The sequence below is a fragment of the Netta rufina genome, assembly GCF_964035555.1.
Source record: "Netta rufina genome assembly, chromosome: 2".
In the NCBI taxonomy this organism is placed as follows: domain Eukaryota; kingdom Metazoa; phylum Chordata; class Aves; order Anseriformes; family Anatidae; genus Netta; species Netta rufina.
Window position 1 is genome coordinate 84,865,818 of NC_140124.1, and position 22,761 is coordinate 84,888,578.

At 36.1% G+C, this 22,761-nt stretch overlaps 1 protein-coding gene across 1 annotated transcript in view; it reads right to left on the reverse strand.

Annotated features, from left to right (window-relative positions):
• The window catches only part of ADCY2 (adenylate cyclase 2), a gene marked incomplete at both ends in the record, with an annotated part of 200,980 nt that overhangs the window by 49,859 nt on the left and 128,360 nt on the right, over positions 1 to 22,761 (reverse strand). The window contains 9 exons of the mRNA XM_084281497.1: positions 1,974 to 2,071; positions 5,028 to 5,097; positions 9,448 to 9,528; positions 12,633 to 12,676; positions 14,048 to 14,224; positions 14,553 to 14,685; positions 15,083 to 15,241; positions 21,294 to 21,421; positions 22,428 to 22,539. Of these exons, the coding sequence (XP_084137623.1) occupies positions 1,974 to 2,071; positions 5,028 to 5,097; positions 9,448 to 9,528; positions 12,633 to 12,676; positions 14,048 to 14,224; positions 14,553 to 14,685; positions 15,083 to 15,241; positions 21,294 to 21,421; positions 22,428 to 22,539 (1,002 nt within the window). The remainder of the gene's footprint in view (positions 1 to 1,973; positions 2,072 to 5,027; positions 5,098 to 9,447; positions 9,529 to 12,632; positions 12,677 to 14,047; positions 14,225 to 14,552; positions 14,686 to 15,082; positions 15,242 to 21,293; positions 21,422 to 22,427; positions 22,540 to 22,761) is intronic.

Here is a 22,761-nt window from a genome sequence, read left to right on the forward strand (position 1 = left end):
AAGTGTTACTTTCATTACACTACAGAATGCTTTCATAAGACAATAAATAAATACACTCCAATAAGCAACTCAAGTAAAATTATAATATACTGAAGATAATTTTACTATCCAAAAATACAATTACGCACACCAGTGAATTTTCTGCTCTTCATTTTTTTTTAATTTGCAACACCTCCAGAGTTTTTCTGCGGAGTTGCAGACGTTTGTATAATACCTTGCTTTTCTGAGTTCCATTTTTGTGTCTTTTAAATTAACTCACAGAGCCCTTAAAGCTGAACGCCATTTGTGTTAGTAATATCTAATTTTACACTCTCGCTTTTACAATTTAATAAGCAGATTTATGAAAGGACCAAAATTAATTTACATTTCAGTAATGAAAATAATAAATCATATGTATCTTTTGCCCTGATGTTAAAAAGAGATCATGTAATATGCTTTTACAAGTTGGAGGACACTTTCCTTAGTTGAATATAGTTCCCAAGTGTTCACTAATTTCATGTATCTGATACATTTTAATGAGCTACACAATTGGTTCAAGAGACTTAATAAGGATACAGTAAAATGAGCATCTAACTACATATATGAAAGGTTATAAAGCTAAATTCATTTTCATGACTGAAATCAAAACACTAAAAACAGTCATAAGCCATAATGTTAGAAGGCATTAGTTAGATCCAAGTTTAATTTTTGTTGTAACACTAACAAAGAAGTTCCCTGAGTAAATTCCTGTACTAATCAAAATAAGAGTTTGTAAAATACATTCACTGTGCAAAAGGACAAATGAAATTAGTCATCAACTTTAATTTTGTGGTAACGATGCCTTAAGTCAGACTGAAGCATATGCTGCTTCAGGATACTGCTGAACTCTAGTGTCTTCGAGACATTAGAAACTAGTTGGGAAAACCTTTGCAAAGAAAACACTATAACGTCTGAAGAGAAATCTGTAAAACTTTATACATGTTATAAAATAAGTCTGCTGTATGAAAAGTCGATTTATAATGACCTAACAGTTCCTTCTGGCTTTGAATTCACATGTAAGTACTACAACACAAGACTAATCCATCAACTGATGTTATAAAAACTACTCCCAAAAGCACTACACAGGAGAAAATACTAGGTCTGAAGAAATACTGTATCACAGAGAATATACAGTGTTGGCTTTGGAAGCAATTGCTATAAAACTAATATCAACTGCCCATTATATAAACAATCAACAGCAAAATTCCATTTTAAGAAATCTAATAATATCTTATTTATTAGAACTGTCTTCAATTTTTCTCAGACTTTTTAGAATATGCACAAATAGAAAGAACAGCTGATTTATATGTGCAAGTATAAAGTAGCTCACCATTTTTCCCATCATCTCATACAAATAAATTCTGATGGCAATAATTATTCCATCAATTGATTATATTTAGTTTTAAAAAGAGACACTTTACAAATAGTAATGCAATTTTTATGCAGAATAGAGCACTATCACCACAGTAATATGTTAAACAGAACTAATTAATCACAGCCCCAATTCTGCAATCCATTTCATCCCCCTTTTAAGCCCAATACTCACACTTATTTTACATATAGTTGTAGTCTTACAAACTTACAGGTTGTTTTACATTTTTTGCACATATGAATTTCATTACTCTCATGATTACACATCTTTAAATTCAAATAGAAAAACTAAAAATTTAAATAAAAATTTTATTAAAAATGTTTAATAAAAACTAAATATTTGACACCAACATTTGGGCACCAAGCTATGACAGTGTTTAAAATTAGAAACAAGCATAACATTGAACATGGCCTAAAATCCTCAGCTTTCTCTGTACAACTTCATTTCCATAAATTGACCTCTGTCATCTGACAATTCAAAAATGTTTTACTTATACATGTATGTATATAATATGTATTATATATTTTTTTTACTTTAATAACCAAATAAACATAGGAATGAATACATGTTAAATACCACTTACTTTGGCAATACCAGAATCTGTACAACAAAAATGCAGAAGAATATGAGACAGGCACAAGTCACATAATACTTAAATGCAGGCAGAGTAGTTGCTCTATACTGGAAAAAGAATGAGTAAATGTTAAGAACACAATTTCCAAAGCAGATAAAACATCACCCAACTGAAATTCCAGTTAAAGATGCACATACGCGTATACTGATGTAAGCAACAGTAAATTTCATGTTGTTCAATGACTATCATATCCACTTACACAGGGGAAAGGATTATCATGCATAGTAGTGAATCCTCTCATCTCTTGAAGGACAGCTTAAATAGCCATGTGAAATGGTTTGCTTTTTCCCCTCCTCACATCAGGACTATCTCAAATTCATCATAAAAAATTTAATTAAAAAAAGAAAAGTGAGAGCACTTTTATTTTTAAGAATGGCTGACCACGCTTACACAATTTCTCAGTCATTAATTCCCCAAATTGTTTTTCATCTATTAGTAAATATAAATGGGCTGAAGCAGTTATAAGGAACTGCAACTGACATTAATACATAGAAACTTCTGAGAACATGAAGCAACACAGTGTAAACTGCTACAGCTTTGTATAACATTTATTTTTCCAACAGCAGAGCTACCAATCATACTGATATTTACTGAGGTTATGTTATATTACTTCAATGAAAATATTTTATCTCTGCATTAAAAGGCCTTATGTGTCCACTGATACTAGTAAACACTTGATATCAATGGGACAGAGTCAGTTTAATCTGTTTTGTCATGACACAAAAAACTATTTATGAATCTCTAATTAGCCTGTCTGGAAACATAAGAATTAACCAATGAAATATTTATTAGAAGAGTTGAGTTGTTCTGTTATTTGAGACAGATAAATCTAGGATCGAAACCAACAAAGTACTCAAAATGACCAAAGCACTGGTTCTAGTGAAGTTACTTACCCTACAGAAGTTGTTTCAAAGTCTAAGAGCTTAAGATTTGATTATTTAAAAAAAATAAAATAATACATATCAAAGATTATTTTCACAAAGTGTTCAGCACACAAACCTCATAAAATAGAAAGTGTGTGAGCTGTGCTTTCTAACTGCAAACATGCAGCTGTGTCTTTGTGCTTAGTGCCAAGTTCTGCCCTTCATGCTGGCGCACTGAACTTTATATGAACACGAAGTTCAGGTTAGTAACCCAAGAGCTCTTTTTCAGTTTTGAATTCTGTGAGATATTAATAGTAATTCTTGCTATATACCTAACTGAATTCCAAGGCACCAATATGACTATGCTTGATGGGTATTCTTGCAGCAAATGTCATTGTTCCTCCTATTAAGTTTATTATATCTTGGTCTCTTCCAACAGTTTTGGACTTGGAGTTGCTGCTAAAATCTCAAAAAAATCCAACACACTTGTAAACTCATTTCACACTTCTCCAGCCATTTCTCAACAAAGTCAGGCAACTCACTCCTTAGGTTAAATAATTATTTCTTTATTACCTGCAGGACCTGAAAAGTTGCTGTTTAAATCAAAATCAAGCTTCCTACTGAGTTCTTTAAAGTCAAGATTGGACTAGTGAGTCATTAAAAGGCAGTGAAGAAAGATCTTAAAAAGCCATCTCTGAAAAGAACAATTAGTTTTGTGTCACACCATAGCATTCTACAGTCAAAAAGAGATTAGACTCCTACAGGGAGCATCTATACAGCCAAATAACTCAGCTCCCTGATTTTCTCCCAAGTCCCGATTCCCTCATTGTCTGAAGTGGTTTGCTCTCAAGTTCTTCTTTAGAATTAATCAGTTAGTACAGTCCACATTGAAATCTGAATGTGCTCCCATCTTTTATCCATTCAGCGCACTCTCTAAACACTGGGTGAAACCATAGCAGGTCTTGCCTCTTCTCTCTATACAGCCTCAACAAGTCTTGAAAGCTTTATCACCATAAGGCATTGCCAAGGTCATACAACACAGGCCTTTGGCAGCCTGCCACAAGAACTCTATTCTGCTGAGCTGTGAGAGAACATTAAAATTCTTTCAGATGCTTTGAACTGAAAGACACCTGCAAAAATGATTTATTTTGTCTTTGGAACATATGTAGGACCCAGAGGATGTTTGCGCCTTTGATATGCAGTATGGTAGTGCTTCCCCTACCACTTTCTTACCAGGTTCACTCATTTATACAGCCATATGTGGTCAAACTTACCTCTTCCCTGAGGGACACCATAACTGCTTAGCTATTTGCTGTCTTATGCTTATTGGGAAGGGGAAAAATGGAGCTCTCTAGTCTTCCTGCTGAAGATGTGTCAGCATGTTGAAACACACTCAAGCTCCACAAGGCCATTAAACAACAAGAATAAAGGCCTGACTTCCTAGGCTAGTGGTCACAAGAGTCACCTAAAATGGAGGAAACCTTCATTTTGACCATTACTTCAAGGACTGCAAACAGTACCATTTACCTCACCTGCAAATGCGTCTCAAACATGTTTTATAAAATATATTAGTCATAAGAACATTTACTGTATTGCATCCAAGACATCCTAGGCGTTTTTCTTAAATAATATTTACAGTATTGTTTCTCTGAAATGACTGTGAGCATCAAGTGCATATGAAGAAAACTAATGATAAACTGAAATTATTGCAAGACTATTGCTACTAGAGGTGGAGTCTTTGGGACATGGCAAAAGGAAAAAAAGAGAAATGGTTGAGTTTGATAAATGCCTTTCAAGTATGTAGGTAATGGAACATAAGAATTTTTTGCTCCAGTTACACCAAATCTGGATCATCAAACCTCCTCTCACCTCTATGTGTACCACTCTGAAAAATTCAAGAAATTCTAGTGAACTGCAGAGCACCACAAAAATTGCCCTGCAACATGAAAGCAGTGCGTAATATCATACTCAAAACATTTCTACTGAAAATGAGGTAGAATATTAATCATAAGTTTTAAGCAGTTCTCATTGCAGGAGGGGTGCTGTGGCTATGGTTGCTTACAAAAGCAAGGTACACAGGCCTCACTTAGGATCAGGCAAAGAAGGAATCCATTGTGAACTTGCAGTGAAAATAACTTACTTCTTTTTCCAGAGTCTTATTGTAGAAAAGAAGTGATATTCTTTGAATGTCTTCAGATTTAAGCCACTGCCTAGAAAAGGCAATATAAAACATCATAACTGATACAAGAATCAAGTAGTCCTGTCTTTTTATATCACTGAAATGCAGTAAAACAAGAAAATAACTGTGAAGAAAGCAAGTTCTTTTGTCTTGAAACTTATATGGTGAATTGCACTGAGAGTAGAAAAGGATACTACAAATCTCCACTCCATTTACATGTAGATTTCTATTGGTAACGTACATATCAAACAAAAGTTCATATGAGCCATTTTTCTGTGTATCATTCCCAAAGACAATCAAGGGAAACATTTACATGATACAATTCTCACACTGACATACCACTGGTATCCAAAATACCATAGTACTACAATGTGCAGAATAGAACCTGAGATAAAATGAAATCCTTTGCAAGTTACTTATAAAAAGGATATTGTTACAATATGCAAGAATGGCAGGCAAATTATACTCCTATTTGAAAAGAGAAATTAAAAATTATTATTAAAGAAAGGTGGAGTGATTTTGTCTTTGAGATGTATTAGTATATGGACTATGACCATGTACTCTAGAGGTAGATTTTGACCGTTTTACTGATTATAAGGACTTCTTCCCTGCTCAATGATGAGAAATACAGAATAGAACAAGTACTTGCAGTGAAATGACAAACCTATTTTAAAAGGAGTGAATCTTGACAAAAGCTTGATATAACTTCTAGAAAATCAAATGTTCTAATATGAAAGTCCACATTTATTTTAATGGACACTTGAAAAGAAACAGAATATTAAAATTTCAAGAGGTTACATTGCTTCAGTCTCAAGGGGTCTAGACAAACTTGAGAAAACTATTTAAACACTCTACTTCTGTGAACTTATAATATTTGAGCTTGAACACTAATAGCTGGGCTTGAGATTTTTTTTGCAACCTTTCCAGCAATAACTTTAAATTAGACTCTAAGCTAGTACTGTATCTAATGCCTTCTAAATAAAAGGGAATGTCTAAATTGAGAGACTGCAATGCAGACGGATAGCAGCAATGAACCACAATGGAAAACATCCTAAATTAGAATCTCAGGAGAACAGGAGAGGAGAAAGCTATTGTTGTTGAGGGTTGTAAGCTATTAGTTTTTACTTGTGAATTCTAAAATATTTGTCTCCTTGCCTGGGAGACTCCTTCTGTTCCTATCCAATCAGTTTCAATATAAAAAGGTGAAAACATCTTCAGTACAAAATATGTTTAATTCAAACATATTTTCCAGTTTGATCCAAAATGCCTCACATTTATGTCTGATTGTAGCTAGGATTGTGAGTAGAAACAGGTAGGACAGGCTGTTGTACATATAGCAACATTTTGTTGAGGTCCAGCTGTAGTCTTCTACAGAAAAAAAGTCAGTCAGAATCTCCAGGAACCAGGAAGAAAGAAAAAGAAACATGACATCTACCGCAGAAGGGTGAGCAAGACTCAGACAAAAGGCTCTATGGGATTAAAAGCAAATAAGTAGGCAAAGGAACAGCCAGAACTGAGAGAAAGCAGGAGAGCCAGCAGAAGGATTCAGTAGGAACTAAGAGGTCTGAGATGAGGGACAGAGTGCAGCAGAGACAAATAGAAGTAGAGAATAAGCATAGAGAATAAGCAAAGGTAAGGGCTTTTTGGCATAGAGACAAGGCTGCAAAATTCTGCCTGACTCCCTGATGAGCATAAACCGTACCAAACTATCTGCAAGGATATGGGAATATGCCACCTGGGAAGCTAAACATCAAATTTGTTTTCAGATTCTTTTGCAGTTCAAGGATCAACACAGACAGACACTTGACTTCTACCCGTATCCACAGGGGCGCCTGGTTAGGCCCTTGTCTGGTAGACAATGTGTGTGCAGATCACAGCAGCCATTGTGACTTAGACAAAAAATAGAGAATGTGTCTCTTTAACAAAGTAACCTATTTATCAAATAGCAAAATAACTTTACTTTATCTACCTCTAGGAATATATTTAGATTACTGTCTCTCCACCACACGTTCTGCAAAAATCCCCTAACCACCGAGCATAACAAGGGCTTCTCAACCCATCCTGTGCACTTCATGCACTTCACAGCCAGGAACACCATGTTCAAGGTGCTGGGAAAAGAAACACTGGAGAAAAGTGATGTTACACCCTTACAGCTAAGGCACTCAGCTGACAGAGAGAAGCTGAGCATATGTATCTTCAGTACTAACTGTTAACAACTGGGCAAGCAATGTCCAAAGACCCACATAAAATGACCATTCGCTTGTGACCAGTTACTTTTTCCAGAGAATGACACCGGGTAAAGAACCATGATGGGGATAAAAGAGTCAGACCTTGCTGATAGCCCAGGATCAAAGAAACAATGGCTCTGTACTATAAATTTTTTTTGTTTGTTTGTTTTGTTGTTTTTGTTTGTTTGTTTGTTTTTTTTTTTTTTTTTTTTTTTTAATTATTTTATGCATTTTCCTAATTAAAAATAAAAGCAAGATTAAAAGAATAGTAACTTTCATATCGTATTTTATGTGCTATAATGTTTTTTCTTCTTTCAGCCATAGACCCATTTGCTATACAATCCAAGCTTTACACTTAAAAACACATAAAAATACGAGTTGCCTCACAGATTTTCTTGAATATTTGCTTTTTTGATTTACAGAATGCAAAAAGTTTAGCTTTAAAACCACTCCTTTAGTTTAGCTGATAATAGTATTTTCCTTTTACAGCTGAGAAACAAGTAAAAAAGAAGCAAAATTACAAAACAACAAAAAAGTGACTAGTTTCATGTCCCAGATATGTGACTTTTTTTTTTTAATCTGTTTTTTTTTTTTTTTTTTTTTCTGAGTACTTAGCATTCACAAAGTTAAAATATTATTTAATTAACTTGCTGTTTGGGGAATAAACACTTTTGATATATTTTTTTTCATATACCCAATCAAATAATCTAGCTTAAGGGATTCATTCATCAAATTAATAGAGAGGGAGGTAGATAATTCAATTTTGGAAGGTGGCATTCAGCCTCTTTGATCTGCGAGATCATTCCTAACCCATCTGCAGTTCCCTGCGTAATTCACAAAAGAACTGAAACTTTTGCAGCAATTCATTTTATCACACAAACCTTTTTTATCCTTAAGTTTCTCTGAATTTTATGTACTAATTAGGTAAGATACAGATTCTTTGAGATAAAAGACGGTGTGATTATGATAGAATCACAGAAGTGTTGAGGTTGGAAGGGACCTCTGGAGATCATCTGGTCCAACCCCCTGCTCAAGCAGTGCCACCCTAGAGCAGGTTACCCAGGGAATAACTATAGTTTATCTTAATGCATACATACAAGATATTATACTTTTGACATCAGACTTTCATTTTAAAGCCCAATTATCAGAGGAAGTGTACCTAAAGACACAGAAAAGCTGTCAAAAGTTGTACAACTGTTTTAGGCAAGTATAGCATAATCAAAAAGGCTTTGCCTACCAGATGATCTCTTTCACTGTATTCTTTGTATGACCTATAACTATCAATAACATTTTCTATAAATAATAACTGAAACATATTATATTTTCCTAACACCAAGCATCTTTTAACAGGACTATCAGATTGAAAAAAAAAAAAAGACATACAAACATTTAATAATTAGGTATATATTCAGCTAATTAGGATTCTGAGAAACAGAAACAGGGGGGAAACATGCATTCATCACAATTATGAATTCACATTTTTGAAGAACAACTCCCTTATTTCATCAGACAAAGAAAAGAAATCTGACCATTTATTTTGGACTGTTATTGATTTTTCTCTCAGTCTTATCTATTTGCTAGCAAACAGAGAACATCAATACCGCCTCCAGCACTTCCTAGGACACAGAAGCAATACATGCCATGTTGCCTCCCCCAACAATTTCAATATGCCATCAAGCACAGCCTTGTCTAAGAAATCAACCAATCAGCTGAAGCAAAGAGATATTAAACTAAAAGTTTAGGGAAAGTTTCTAATTCTGTGGAGATGTTTCTGTGACAATTGTGAAGCATCAATTTTCACATCACTCTGATTCTTGAGCCAGCTACTTTTTGTGTCTTAATATCACTTCTCTCAGATGAGAGAACTCAGTAGAGTTACAGCTATGAATGCACAGATATCTACAGTTATGGAGCCAAAAATCCCTTTGCCATGAAAATCAAGGCAAGACAAAACTCTGGTCGCACCATGTGAACCCATTTAGCATAAAGTGTTACTGTACAGCCTATCTTCACAGTCTGCAGAGCTTCCTATCCCAGTAGCAGTGCTACCTTTACAGTTTCAGACCACTGTGTGCATGTGGGAGGGCAAAATAGTAAATACTACCCTCTATTACAGATGTATGTGAAGGAGACAACAGAGGATACAAACATACTTTTGAGCATTGATTCCATCAATGGCCTGAATCATCCTCTCATTCAGCTCCTCCTCAAACCTTCTTTTCTGTGATTTTGTTCTGAAATGAAAAATGTGGGAATTTACTTTGGAAAACCATTACGTTGTTAATGAACATTAAATTTAAGGAATGGAGTGATAAATGTGCAACATTTCTGATAATTGATGTTAGTTTCCATAGGCTTCAGACGCACTGAACCTCATAACAAGCTCTTGACAGAAACAGCATAAGCTAATACTCCGTGTCTGTCCTCATTCCTGTCCCCATTCACCTCCATTTCTCTCCCCTTCCTCCCCCCCCCCACCTCCCCCCAACCAAACTAAAATAAAATAAAAATCTAGAGAACAGCTGTTAGGGAGCACTCAAAAAAAACTACTGTAACAAAACTTCTTTCTTCTTCAAAAAAAAGTAAGCAGTTCAAAATATTCTGGTTGAGGGGAAGTCCTCCATAATGTTATGAATTCATGGAAAACAATAGGAATGTGCTGAAATTCATACAACATTTCTTGCAGTTATTTTAAAATATCTTTGTCAGGGTTGTATGATGAGCAATAATGTGCTAGTGCATTGTTGCATAAGCATTCTCTACAGAAAGCCTGTGAACTCTTCTTTTCTTGGAAATGTTTTTAATAAGAAAAATGACCCCCAAATCTGAAATTAGTTTCAGCCATATGCCACATTCCTCTTTTTATAACTTATAACACAACTGCAATGAAAAAAAACGTCTTTTCTTTTCACTGGACTCAGCATGAACCCAGCAGAGGGTTTACCTTCACTAACATGTTACTGCAAACATCATCAGTTCTTCCAGCAGCTGTGCTCTGCTTAAAACCATAATATATCAAATATTGCCAGATTATATTTCTGTGTGTTGAAAACTTAAATCCAATGTTTACTTAATAACAGTGTTTTATAAGAAGTAAACTTTCAGTTCTGAAATTTGACTCTTCGCTTACCAAAATTTTCTTACCCTACAAACTGAAACCTGTTAAAGGTAGCACAGACCTTCTTCTACATCAAGCTTTTGGGTTATTTCCCAATAACTGATAACCTGTTGTAGGATTCACATTCATATAGAAACCATAGTAGTGTACTTTCAGTAACTTAAAAAAAAAAATTAATGTCTATTCAATGCTACAGAATTTAGGTAAATAAGTGCTCACAACTCATTCTTCACATATGGAACAATCTGCCTGAAAGGAATAACCAGACAGATGAGGTTACATAATTTAATCACACTTAATTTTCTTGGCAGATCTCTAACAACATAAGAATATAATGTAACAAGGTAAGATTTGCCACAAATGGAAGACTACAGTCAGGCTTCAAAACCCACCTTTTGATATTCTAATAAAACACTGATTTTCAAAGTGCTTATTATCATCTCAGCTTCATCCTCTGGGAATGACTAACTAGCATTATCTAAAATCTTATTTATACACCCCAGTATGGAAAGAAGACTCTAGTAATTGTTTCTAGAAACTCCCTCCAACAACATGCTATCAAGACACATGGTAACATTTCACAGAATCACAGAATTTCTAGGTTGGAAGAGACCTCAAGATCATCGAGTCCAACCTCTGACCTAACGCTAGCAGTCCCCACTAAACCATATCCCTCAGCTCTACATCTAAACGTCTTTTGAAGACTTCCAGGGATGGTGACTCCACCACTTCCCTGGGCAGCCTGTTCCAGTGCCTCACAACCCTTTCAGTAAAGAAGTTCTTCCTAACATCTAACCTAAAACTCCCCTGGCTCAACTTAAGCCCATTCCCCCTCGTCCTGTCACCAGGCACGTGGGAGAACAGACCAACCCCCACCTCGTTACAGCCTCCCTTGAGGTACCCATAGAGAGCAATAAGGTCGCCCCTGAGCCTCCTCTTCTCCAGGCTGAACAAGCCCAGCTCCCTCAGCCACTCCTCGTAGGACTTGTTCTCCAGGCCCCTCACCAGCTTCGTCGCCCTTCTCTGCACCCGCTCAAGCACCTCGATGTCCTTCTTGTAGTGAGGGGCCCAAAACTGAACACAGTACTCGAGGTGCAGCCTCACCAGAGCCGAGTACAGGGGGACGATCACTTCCCTAGCCCTGCTGGTCACACTGTTCCTGATACAAGCCAGGATGCCGTTGGCCTTCTTGGCCACCTGAGCGCACTGCTGGCTCATATTCAGCCATATTTGTACCTTTTGGATCTATTTTGGAGTGAAATACACTTTTTATGACAAGGCTAACTCAAGTTCTTTTGAGATACTGTCCAAACATAAATGCTGGGTGTTAAAGCCAGAGACTGCGTTTATTAATATCATGCATATTCAGTCAAAATTTGTTCAACTTCTGGAATTTAGAAATATTTCATGTAATTGCATATCTCCCCAGTAACCTGTGTTTTGTCTAGGAGACATTTACCAAGCAGAGAGATGGGGAAGGAATAGACAGAATGACTTGTCTGCATAACCAAAGACAATAAAAATACCAACTTTTAATTGTTTTCTCAAACTACTGTATGGTATTTGTGATGTTTCTTATAATTCTGAGGGAAAGACATTATCGGGTCATTAAAATAAAATTTAACCATTTCACATTCCTGACAGTGCTAGGCTTGTTTTTTAAACAGCAGTCATTCTTCATTTAGAGACTGTGAGTATTTTTAGCAAAAGAGATCAGTTCAGCCCTGTGTGTACTGCAAACACACTACAGACTTTGAAACAATCAAGTACAATGCAAATACAAAGCAATTAACAAAATGCACAAAATGTGCCTTTTAGTACATATCTTACATGTTGTAACACAAATTATTAGAAGCCCTTTCCAGCTTCTGTTTTCTTCCCCAATCTATGTCTCCTCTCTGAATTTTCCTGTACATAATTTTCTCCACACTGGAAGAATAATTGTGTTGTTAGGAGAAATGAACAGTAGGCCACTGACACACTAATTCAGAATAATTCTATTTGTTAGTAGGAAGTGTATTCACGATTCTTAAGTAAAATATCTGCAAAACCTGTTTTCATAGCCCTTCTATATCTAAGAGACATGAGCAGAAAAAAATCATCTGGATGAGAAACGACCCTCTATGTTTGAAAGTATGCCTTATATCTCTGTGAACGCATATGGATGTATATGTATATTTATATGTAATTTATATAAGTGATTTTTAAAAATGAATTTACCTCTCTCTGCAACGCTGAAAATGATACTGCCCCATGGGAACATCCTGAAAAAAAAAAAAAAAAAAGTACAAAATACCCATTAACCATACTATAAAACACTTTGACAACATAAGTAATGCGAATTCACTTTAAAAATACTGTTGAAAACAGGGTCAAGTAAGGACAAAAGTTTCCAATACAAACAGTTCTGGCATTAGATTAAAACTTTCTAAAAGAAAAATCTAGCCAAAGGTGAAGATGGAGTGATCTGGAGACAAGCTGACCTATCGTAATAAACAATAAATTACTAATACAACCACCTGAATCCCAAAATGTTTTTCTTTACTAGAAAGTTACTGCTTCAAAGTCAGCACTGTTGTAATATAGCCCAAACTCCTGCCAGCTTCAGAAAAAAAAAAAAAAAAAAAAGTTACGTGTTTTTGAACAAACAGACCCGAGTAGCCAAATACAGGCAATGGCCATTATTATTACTGATGAACAACAACAGCCATCACAACCACATTTATTTTGTGATTAATAGCAATGGCTGAGTACTTTCAGTAATGAACATTTCACAATCCACATTGTTATGCACTGCATTTATTGAACAAGATCGGTTAGGTGGCTCAGTCCTATGTTCCCATATAAAATGGAAACAGAAGTTAAAGCCAATGTTGAAAATACTTAGAATTATCTTTACATTTGCACTTTTTAGAAGTAGAATATAGTGCAACGTTCAAGCTACAGACTGACTGTGTCATACTGACAGCAGTAAGATAGTGTTAGCAAAATTAAAAAGAAACTTTTCCATTCAATGTAAGAGATCACATGCAACATCATGCTATAGCACTGTGAAACTCAGGCCATTAGCTATAGCTTATGAATCGTTAGTGCACCTTCAAAAGGTCAATGTTACAGTGAGTACGGATTTAGTTTCTAGAGAAGTCTTATAAAGTTTACTCCAGATACCACAGGTATATTCTAACTTCATAGTGTTTGCTCCAGGTTTGGCCATGTTCCAAAGGTAGTATGTGGCTTAGTAGCCATTAAATCTCAGGGAATGTCTCTGTATCAATGGCATCTCTTCCCAAAGGTGTTGTACTCTAGCTTTATGTTCAAAATGGATTTTCACAAGGTGAACAGCAACCACTCTATATACTGTGATTGGCATAAGCTTACAGGGCAAAACTGTGCACTTAGTATATATGCTTGATTCCTTGTGATTCAGAGATGTACTAATAGCAAGATATGATTCCTTAGAGCCCAATCCAAAACTCACAAGCCAATGGAAAAACTCCCAGCAGCATTATAGGGCTTTTGCCCACTACAAACGCATGAATCTTGCTCTATCAGAAATAACAAGGTATTTAGCAGTGAGCACCTTTTTCCTTTCAAATATTGCTAAATTGTATGAAATGACATAAGTAGGCCCCTACTGTTGTGCTAATCTTGCCGTTTTCAGTGGTCATGCTGTCCCTGTGGTGCAAGTGTGCAAATGGCTTGGCTGCTCCCCAAGATTCCAGGTACCGGGTCATGCGGACAGAAGCTCTCATTTTGGCCCCATCAAGAGTATGTCGAGGTCTAATGTGGTGCTGAGGACTTCGCTTCTCTCCCTGGTTGACAGAGAATAAAAGGTGATATCACACTTGGTGTTCATTACCTTTTGAGGCACTAATGCATCATCTGCTACCACTTACCTGCACACATAAGAACTTAAAAATGGAGACATGCTAAAAACCCGCAACTCTTAATTACATTTCTGGGAAACATCGGAGACATTTCTGAAGAGTGGGAAAGATTTGCAATGCAAACATTATATATTTGGAAGAATTAGTAATAGCTCTGATCAATATATTATGGTACTGAATTATTCAATAAAAGAGATTAGTGGTCCTGCTCAAAAATAACTACGACTGACCACAAAGTAGAAATACTACTAACCTTAGGATTGATTACAAAGTAAGTCTTAACATTGTGCTCTTTCAGATATGGGTCCCTCACATCACCATCCCCATCTTCCACTTTGTATGCTCCATTCAAATGTGCCAAGGTGACTGAAGTGATGTGAACGCGGCTGAAATTATATTTTAAAAGAATGACAGAATCACAAATACTGATCAAAAGTATGATTGGAACCTGATCAACTTTTTTTTTTTTTTTTTTTTAACTAGCTTTTAGGTATACTTTTGATGCATGCCTTACTTCATTTACAATCTCTAATCTCATTTTCAGAAGTTCTAATGGGCATAAATCTATTCTGTCCACAAAAATACTTCTTAAATCACAGGAAATGCTATGTGCACTTTTTTCACTTTTTTTTTTTTTTTTTTTTTTTTTTTTTTAAAGACAGCAAGCACTAAGAATTATTTGAGGCTTCTTCATGAGGTTTGATGACCAAAGACATGGTACTTACACACTTCTCCACAGAACAAAAGCCCACGTGTACAAAGACTAACAGAAAAGCCTCTTACCCTGGGACTCCTCCAGCTTCCATGTGATTTGCCAGAGTGACATCATGCGACCACACATCGTACTGCCACTTCTGCAGCCCAATAACTCCACAGAGGACGTTCCCAGAGTGCACTCCCACACGCATATTAATATCAACCCCAGTTGCATCTCTCACTTTCCTGTAGTTGAGGAGAAAACCTGAGTGAATAACATGGCCTTCATATTCTTTTATTTTACCAGTCAAATTTACAGTATGAATGTTGGTACCATTTATTTCTTTTTAGCATTGGCTCCATTAGTTTTGTGATAATTTTTTATATATTACCTTTGATATTATCTGTACTTACATATATTTGTAGAAAACACTAATTCCCAAGTCTGAAGTCCCTTTTACAGGCATCTGAAATTATTTGGTGGGACTGAATTATGTAGTGGACAAGTTCAGTCTTACAGTAGAATCTAGGGAATATTTTTCTAAAGGCAATTGGAGAGCTGGAACTACTGTTACAATAACTACTATCTGAAGAGTCTCATATCTAGGGTAGGGACAGGCTTTCTCCCATCTTTCTTCTCTCAGGTACCATCAGTTTTGTATGCCTGCTTGCAAATGGTTCTGCTTTGAGAGGATAGATGAGAAATGCAGTACTTCAAGATATACTGGCAGTGACTCATTCTGTTTTGGGGAATATGAGCCCCATATTGACAGTGCCATTCAACCTGTTGAAAACATGGGCTCAACAACCTTCCACGTGCTTGGTGAGTGCCCCACCCCATAAACAGTTAAGCAAAAGGTGAGAGGCCACTCTTGCTTTGACATTTCCAGTGACTTGAGACAGAGATAAGTTATCTGTTCAGCCCAATCCAAATCACAGAAGAGCCCTACAGATAAGAAAGGTTTTAACCTTTCCAGAAGAGAGGTACTTCCGAGTCAAAGGTGAGTGACTAAAGTAAAAAAAATAAAAAATAAAATAAAAATAAATAAATAAAAAAAAAAACATTTTCAGACATATGTCATATGGGTAACTAGCTATATATGTAGAGAGTTTTCTAATTAATTCATCTGTCTAGTTCTAAGTTCTAAAGAAAAAGGAAGATCACATTTCTCTGTAACTTAACTAGATTTATGTATTTAAGACTCAACTCATGCAGACCAAATTACAGCCAATAACAAGGAACATGCATCTTAGGAGAATTCAGCGTGTTGATGGAAGCAACAATAGAATAAGAAACCCAACTGGCTTTTGAATATGGGCCTACTTCATAGTTTTAGCAACATCTTCAGTTTCAAGGATGACACTCATCAACTCTGTGCCTTCCAAATACAGAACTAAACTAAAAGAGAACTATTTCTCTTCTACTTTGAAAGGGACATGGAACTTAACAGGCTTAATTCGATATGGTAAATGCTACTTTGAAGCACTACTTCTCAAGCTCTTTTTCTGGAAAATGAAAATAACAGGAGCATGAAGTGTTCTGCTAAACTGTGTTTTGAAGGTATTAAAAAGAAAAGAGAGCATTTTTTTTTTTTTTAATTCCCTCAGTCTCTATCAAGTTTTATAGGTATTTCTGCTCACTTTGCCATTATACACTGCTCTCCTGGAGCTGACACGCTTGGAAGTGAAGTGCTTGTAAATGACCTTTGTAATCAGTCCACAAATGACAAACATAAATTTGAATGGAATGTGATGAAATACAAGCTTAACACTCTTCATAAAAAGTGTTTTACAAAACTGGTCAAAGAGGAAGGGGAACATTTATCCTCTAGGAGTGCTTTTCCAAAGGCTGCCCTTCCATATTCAGCAGAGCAAGTCATAAAGTCTGTTTCCCGTAAGCTCTCAGGAGTTAAGGAGGAGAGCTTTCAAACTGGTAAAACAACCTCATCCAATAGTTTATTTCACTTTCAACTCTCTAAAATTGAACTAATTTCACACTAAGAAATTGAAGACAGACTTTGAGAATCTGAAGCAGAGAAATGTCAATTAGAAAGCCTCCAGACAGAGAAGGGGATGGAATAAGGGCTGAAGGAACACAGCACCTATTTTGCCTTGAGAGATAAGCTTTAGCTTTAAAGCACCCAATTTAGGTGGCCAGCTCTCAAATGCATCATCGGCACCTATTGCTTGGTAAGGTGAGCACTGCACTCCTGGGCAAGCAGGCTGCTGACTACAAGAAACATTGACTGGGTTTGTTCCAAGATAGGACAGAGAAGTAAAGCAATTAATCAACGGTACCATTTACAAGTTTAAATGGAAACAATCAGTAGCCTAGCAAGGCTGAGTTCCTCAAAATGGAGCTACATCATTAGGAAACATGAATGAATAAAGTGTTTTACTTCAGATCATTTGACTTGATATAATTCATTTTTTTACCTCAGCCAGAGATAAGAAAGTTCCTCAGAACTGGAACTGGAACTATATTCAGGTGGTAAAATCTATACTGAACTGTTACCTAAACAGCAAACTGCTGTATTTCAGTAGCATGCAATAATGGTTCAGTTTGCACAGAATGATGGAATGTAATAGAAAGTTGTATTTGACAAAAAAGCTATTTTAGATGAGTAACTCCAAAATATATTGAGCGATACACTTTCAACAGCAAGAGTACTGCTACTTCTAGTTTTAGAGGCCACAGAAGTATTTCAGGAGATGATTCCACACAAACATGCAGCAATCACAAAATAAAATATGGAGTTGAATAATAATCAGTATTTTTTATTCACCTGCAGGCTGCAACACTTGACATAATACTTTGAAAATATTTCAAAACATGGGGTACTCATTCCTCACTTCTTACAGATATGTAAATAGGATTTGATATTCCCAGGCACCAGGCCCACACCCATTGTGAATTCTTATTACAGTAATAAAGTTAGATCAGAATGTGCTATACAACTAAAAGATAATTTTCTAGACTATAAACTTGTTCTTACCAAGGTGGACCTCAACATCCAGTATTAGCAATGAACATGGATGTTAACAACTTGGGCAGACCTTCATTTCAAAAATAAATAAGTTATGAAGTCATGAATTGTGACAAATTGAAATATTGCTCTTTTGATCTCAAGCAAAGCTTTGCTTTGTGATGTGCAAAATTATACTTCTAGATCTTTTGGAAGGGCAATTCAGGGCTTGAGCTTTGCGCATTGTTTTTCTTTTTGCCTGTAACCTTCCATTTTTTTCTCCAAAGTAAAAAAACAAACAAACAAACAAACAAAAAAACCAACAGCAGGTTGACCAGAAACTGTGTGTGAATGCTTTTAGCTCACATCTATCACACAGCACCTAGATCTTTTGAAATGTAAACCAGAAAGCTCTAATTTTCACTGAAAGCCTGGGATAATAAAAGATGTGGTTAAAAACTAAAACAAACAAAAAACACACAAACTGGGGCATCAGAACGTATGGACAGGCTCTCTTTTACCTACTGCTCCAACACTGAAGTGATGTCAACTTCAATTTCTAATTTGTTAGAGAAGCAATTAATTTAATTATAATAATGCTGTTCTTTATAGCTAAAAAAAAAAAAAAAAAAAAAAAAAGAGAGAGAGAGAAAGAGAGAGAAAGCATCCAGTGAAAACAACTGAGAGAACACCTCAATCTGTAGATTTAATGCTAGCCAAGTAGAAGTACTCAAAGTACCATAAAAAATAGATTCCTTTGGACACAGTGTAAGGTACAACCATATCTAAATGAAGAAAAATAATTTTAGAAAATGCAGCAACCTGGTATTTTTTTTCTGTACTGTGTTCATTTTTACAAAACATTCCAAAAGAAAGGAGATCAAAATCATAGTTTAAACAAAATACCACACCTTTGCAGTGAATACCTGAAGGGAAAAGAACCAAATTTCCGTTAATAACATAGCCAGTACAGTAATTCCTCTGGATCAAATCACAAGGCCAGACAACCAAAATGAGCCAAGTCCTCTTGTGACTATAAATACCCACATATGAGGGTAGTACTTATGGATCCAAGGAATCATTTTTGTATGTCTATTTAGTTAATCACTGGGATGACCTTGATCAATGCAACTTTTCCATTTCATCATGAAGTATAAACCACACATATACCTCACAAGTTTTAAAAACAAAGTCTAAACTTTGCTAAACTTTGTGTCAAAAAGCAAATCATACAGGTGACTACCAAATACCTAGACCTCCACATGATATATATTTTTGCAAAGTGAAGGCCACCTAGATGTACTGTAATTTTAATCAAAGGCAACCACTTTTCTACAGATAAGATATTTTGTCATTAATGATACCTGTTGAAAGCAACCATTTACAATATTTTAACTCCCAAAAGATAAGAGATTCAGGTATGAATTATAGATAGTGAATTATCTGACTTCAGAAAACAAAACAAAAACACAGAGGAATAAGATTTTTATTATCCTTTCCTGCTTTTTTTGTGTTTTTTTTTTTTTTTTTTTGTGCGTTTTTTTTTTTTTCTAAATAAGAAAACAGAATCAAACCCTTGCTTAACAAATAATCTATAATATATGTATCTGAAGTCTCTGAATTGGTAGGTTTAGGACCCTTCAGTTTGATGTGCAGTCATCCAAATAAGGTTTAAGTACCTTCATGCTAAAATGTGTCCAGCTTCAGTAGCAGAACTCATCAAAGGCAAGTAGCTTAGATGAGAATTATTTCTATGCTGCACTGAGAGTTCAGATAGCAGTCAGGTGAGGAGAGATGAAGGGAAGTAAAGCTGTCCTTTTGCATGACTTCTTTGAAGTCCCATCATCTTCAAAACTGCTACAGTTCCCTAAAATCCGTTCCCAATCTACTACTCAGTAAAAAGCTAGAGGATTCCTCAAGTATGTCTTAAGCTGTATCCTCAGATGACTTACAGAGCTGACCCATCAGCTATAACCATTTTTCTTTTTCTACTTTCACAATCACATCAAGCCTCCTGTAATTACCTGAGTTACTTGAAATAAGTTGCAACTTCTATTTCAGAAGCAATCACATTATGATTCTCACATACCTTGTTCTGTTTTATGCATCAAAGACAGAACAAGCACAATGATTATGGGAAAGAAATAAGGGACAAATATAGGAATTCACAAATCCAAAATGCTATTGAAAAGCACAGAATTCTAAATGGTGCCTTAATGCCCAACTGAAAGAACTTTTACAGAAATTCTTTTCTAAAAGAATTAATTAAAGAAAAGTTGAAACTAAATCTAAACCTAGGTCTAAGAAGCACATCTTAATGATTACGTAACAAAATGGAAGATAGGCCTCTCAACCCAAGATTCAGCAAGCTGTTAGACATCCTCAGTATGTGTGTTCAGTATCACTCTGCAGTCTGAAGGCTTGAGGCATTTTAGCAACATTTCCTCTGTGGAAGAGCAACCACTCCTGACCATCACAACTCGAAACTCAATAGAAACCAGGAGCTCTGGCCTCTCACAGAGCCACTTGGCTAACAGGTGGGTGGCAGCATCATAACTTAACAAAAAGCAGAGCTTTCCTAGTGAGTGATGTCTATTGGTATATTTATCACCTCGTTATCACAGAATCACAGAAATATCATAGAATCACAGAATGGCTTGGGTTGGAAGGGACTTTAGAGATCATTTAGCTCCAACCCCTCTGCCTTAGCAGGGATACCACCCACTAGATCAAGTTGCCCAAGGCCCCAGAGACCTCCAGTCCAACTCCCACTTAAAACAGGGCTAGTTAGAGCATGTTGCTCAGGGTTGTACCAACTGGGTTTCACTTATTTTTCCAAGGAAGAAGATTCAACAATGTCTCCAGACAACCTGTGCCAGTGCTCAGCCACCTGCACAGTGAAGAAGAGTTCCCAGATGCTCAGAAGGAGCCTCCTATGTTTCATTGCCCACCGGCACTCGTCCTGGCACTGGGTGCCACTTAAAAGAGCCTGGCTCCATCTCCTTTATATAACCTCTCTTCAGGTATTTACCTACATTGATACGTCCCCCCTGAGCCTTCTCTTTCTTCTCCAGGCTGAACAGTCCCAGCTCTCTCAGCCTGTTCTCATATGAGTGATGCTCCAGTCCCTTAATCATCTTTGTGGTGTAGTGACAGGATACCCTGGCATAACCCAGCTCCTTAAATCATTTCTTTTTTGAGGCTGAGCCAGACCTTGTAATGAAACACACCAACTGGTCTGAATGTTTCAAACAGCACCACAGCTACAAGTAGAAAAGAGACAGAATTTATCTTGTTGAATATTGTTCATTTGGTAAAACTTCAACACTTACTTAATAGCTTCACACATGTCCAATCCCATTTTCACACAATTCTTGGCATGATTTTGAAGAGATATAGGTAGTCCAGAAACACAGTAGTAGCAGTCACCTAGGATTTTAATTCTCATACATTCATTTTCCTAGAGGAAAAAGCAAAGTCAGATGATCACTTTCAGCTTGAATTACATAAAGTGAGGGTTACTGTTAAAAGGACTGACTTGAAGTGATATTTTCAAAATTGTTCTGCTTAAGCCTGTTTTGGCAGAGAAGGACTTGGCATTGCCAAAAAAGAAGCACTGCCAGAGAGTTCTGTAGGGATGATTCCTCCATCTGTTATGGTTCTTAATGGACAAAACCAGAAAGTACGTTCACTCCAAAATATTTATCATACCTTGGATTAAAGAACTAAGGTGAAGTACCATGTATTCAATCTAAATAAACAGTCTTTTTATTTGAAATACATAATCAAAAGATCTAGCATTCCACATTCACATCTTTGAAGACATATTATGAAGTACTTCCTGAAACTAGCAATTAAAATCTTATTTTTATCTTTTATACTCTCTTAAAGACAATATTAAAAAAAAAAATTTAAAGCAATTCTGGTCAACAGGTTTTTTTTTAATAAAAATCACAGAAAATTTTTGTCTGCCTTTGCACAGCAAACAAACACAGGATAAAGCTTGATGTGAAGTTTATATTTGAATCTTTTATTGAGTAATCAAGAGGCTGTGGTCAGTAATTAAAATTAATTTGATCAACACTGCCTCCCTTGTTGTCCTGTCTCTTAAATGCTTTTCCAGAGAAACAGTTCTGGAATGTTTCTGAGTTTCTTAATCCTTGATATTGCCAAAAAGCTATTTAAAGCACTGTTCACTATCCATTAAGCTTTATAAGAGCTTATCCATAAGAGCTGCTTATATTGGTCCTATCAGAGAGAGCTATCTTGGCTTTCAGAGATTACTTCACTGGCAGAAACACACCATTACTGTAAGACCAGAGCCAGATTTTTTCTTCATGTGGCTCAAGACTAATCTTCCTGCCAAAGCCTAAGAAATGCTTCTTCCTGAAGGAAGAGCTCCCAAGATGAACAAATATTTAAAAGTGATGTAGATATTTAACTGTAGCAGACCTGTAGAAACCCACCTTTGCAATCTGATCAAACTTGCCAAACAGCTCATTGAGCATGTGCACCAGTTCCCCAGGTGAGCAGTCACTGGCCAGGCGAGTGAATCCTACGATATCAGCATACAAGATGCTACAACAGAAACGAACAGAAACTTCATCTTAGTGTCCTTCCCCAGAACTTAGATTTGTGAATCAACAGCAAAACCTGAAAGTAGGCATTCAGGGCTTGGCATTGCCATGCACATGGTCAAAATGGCCACTTCTACATGCAATAAATATACCTGCATTTATAGGAAAACCTACATTTACCTTTATAGGCATTGTAGTTTTTATATATATATATTTTTTTTTC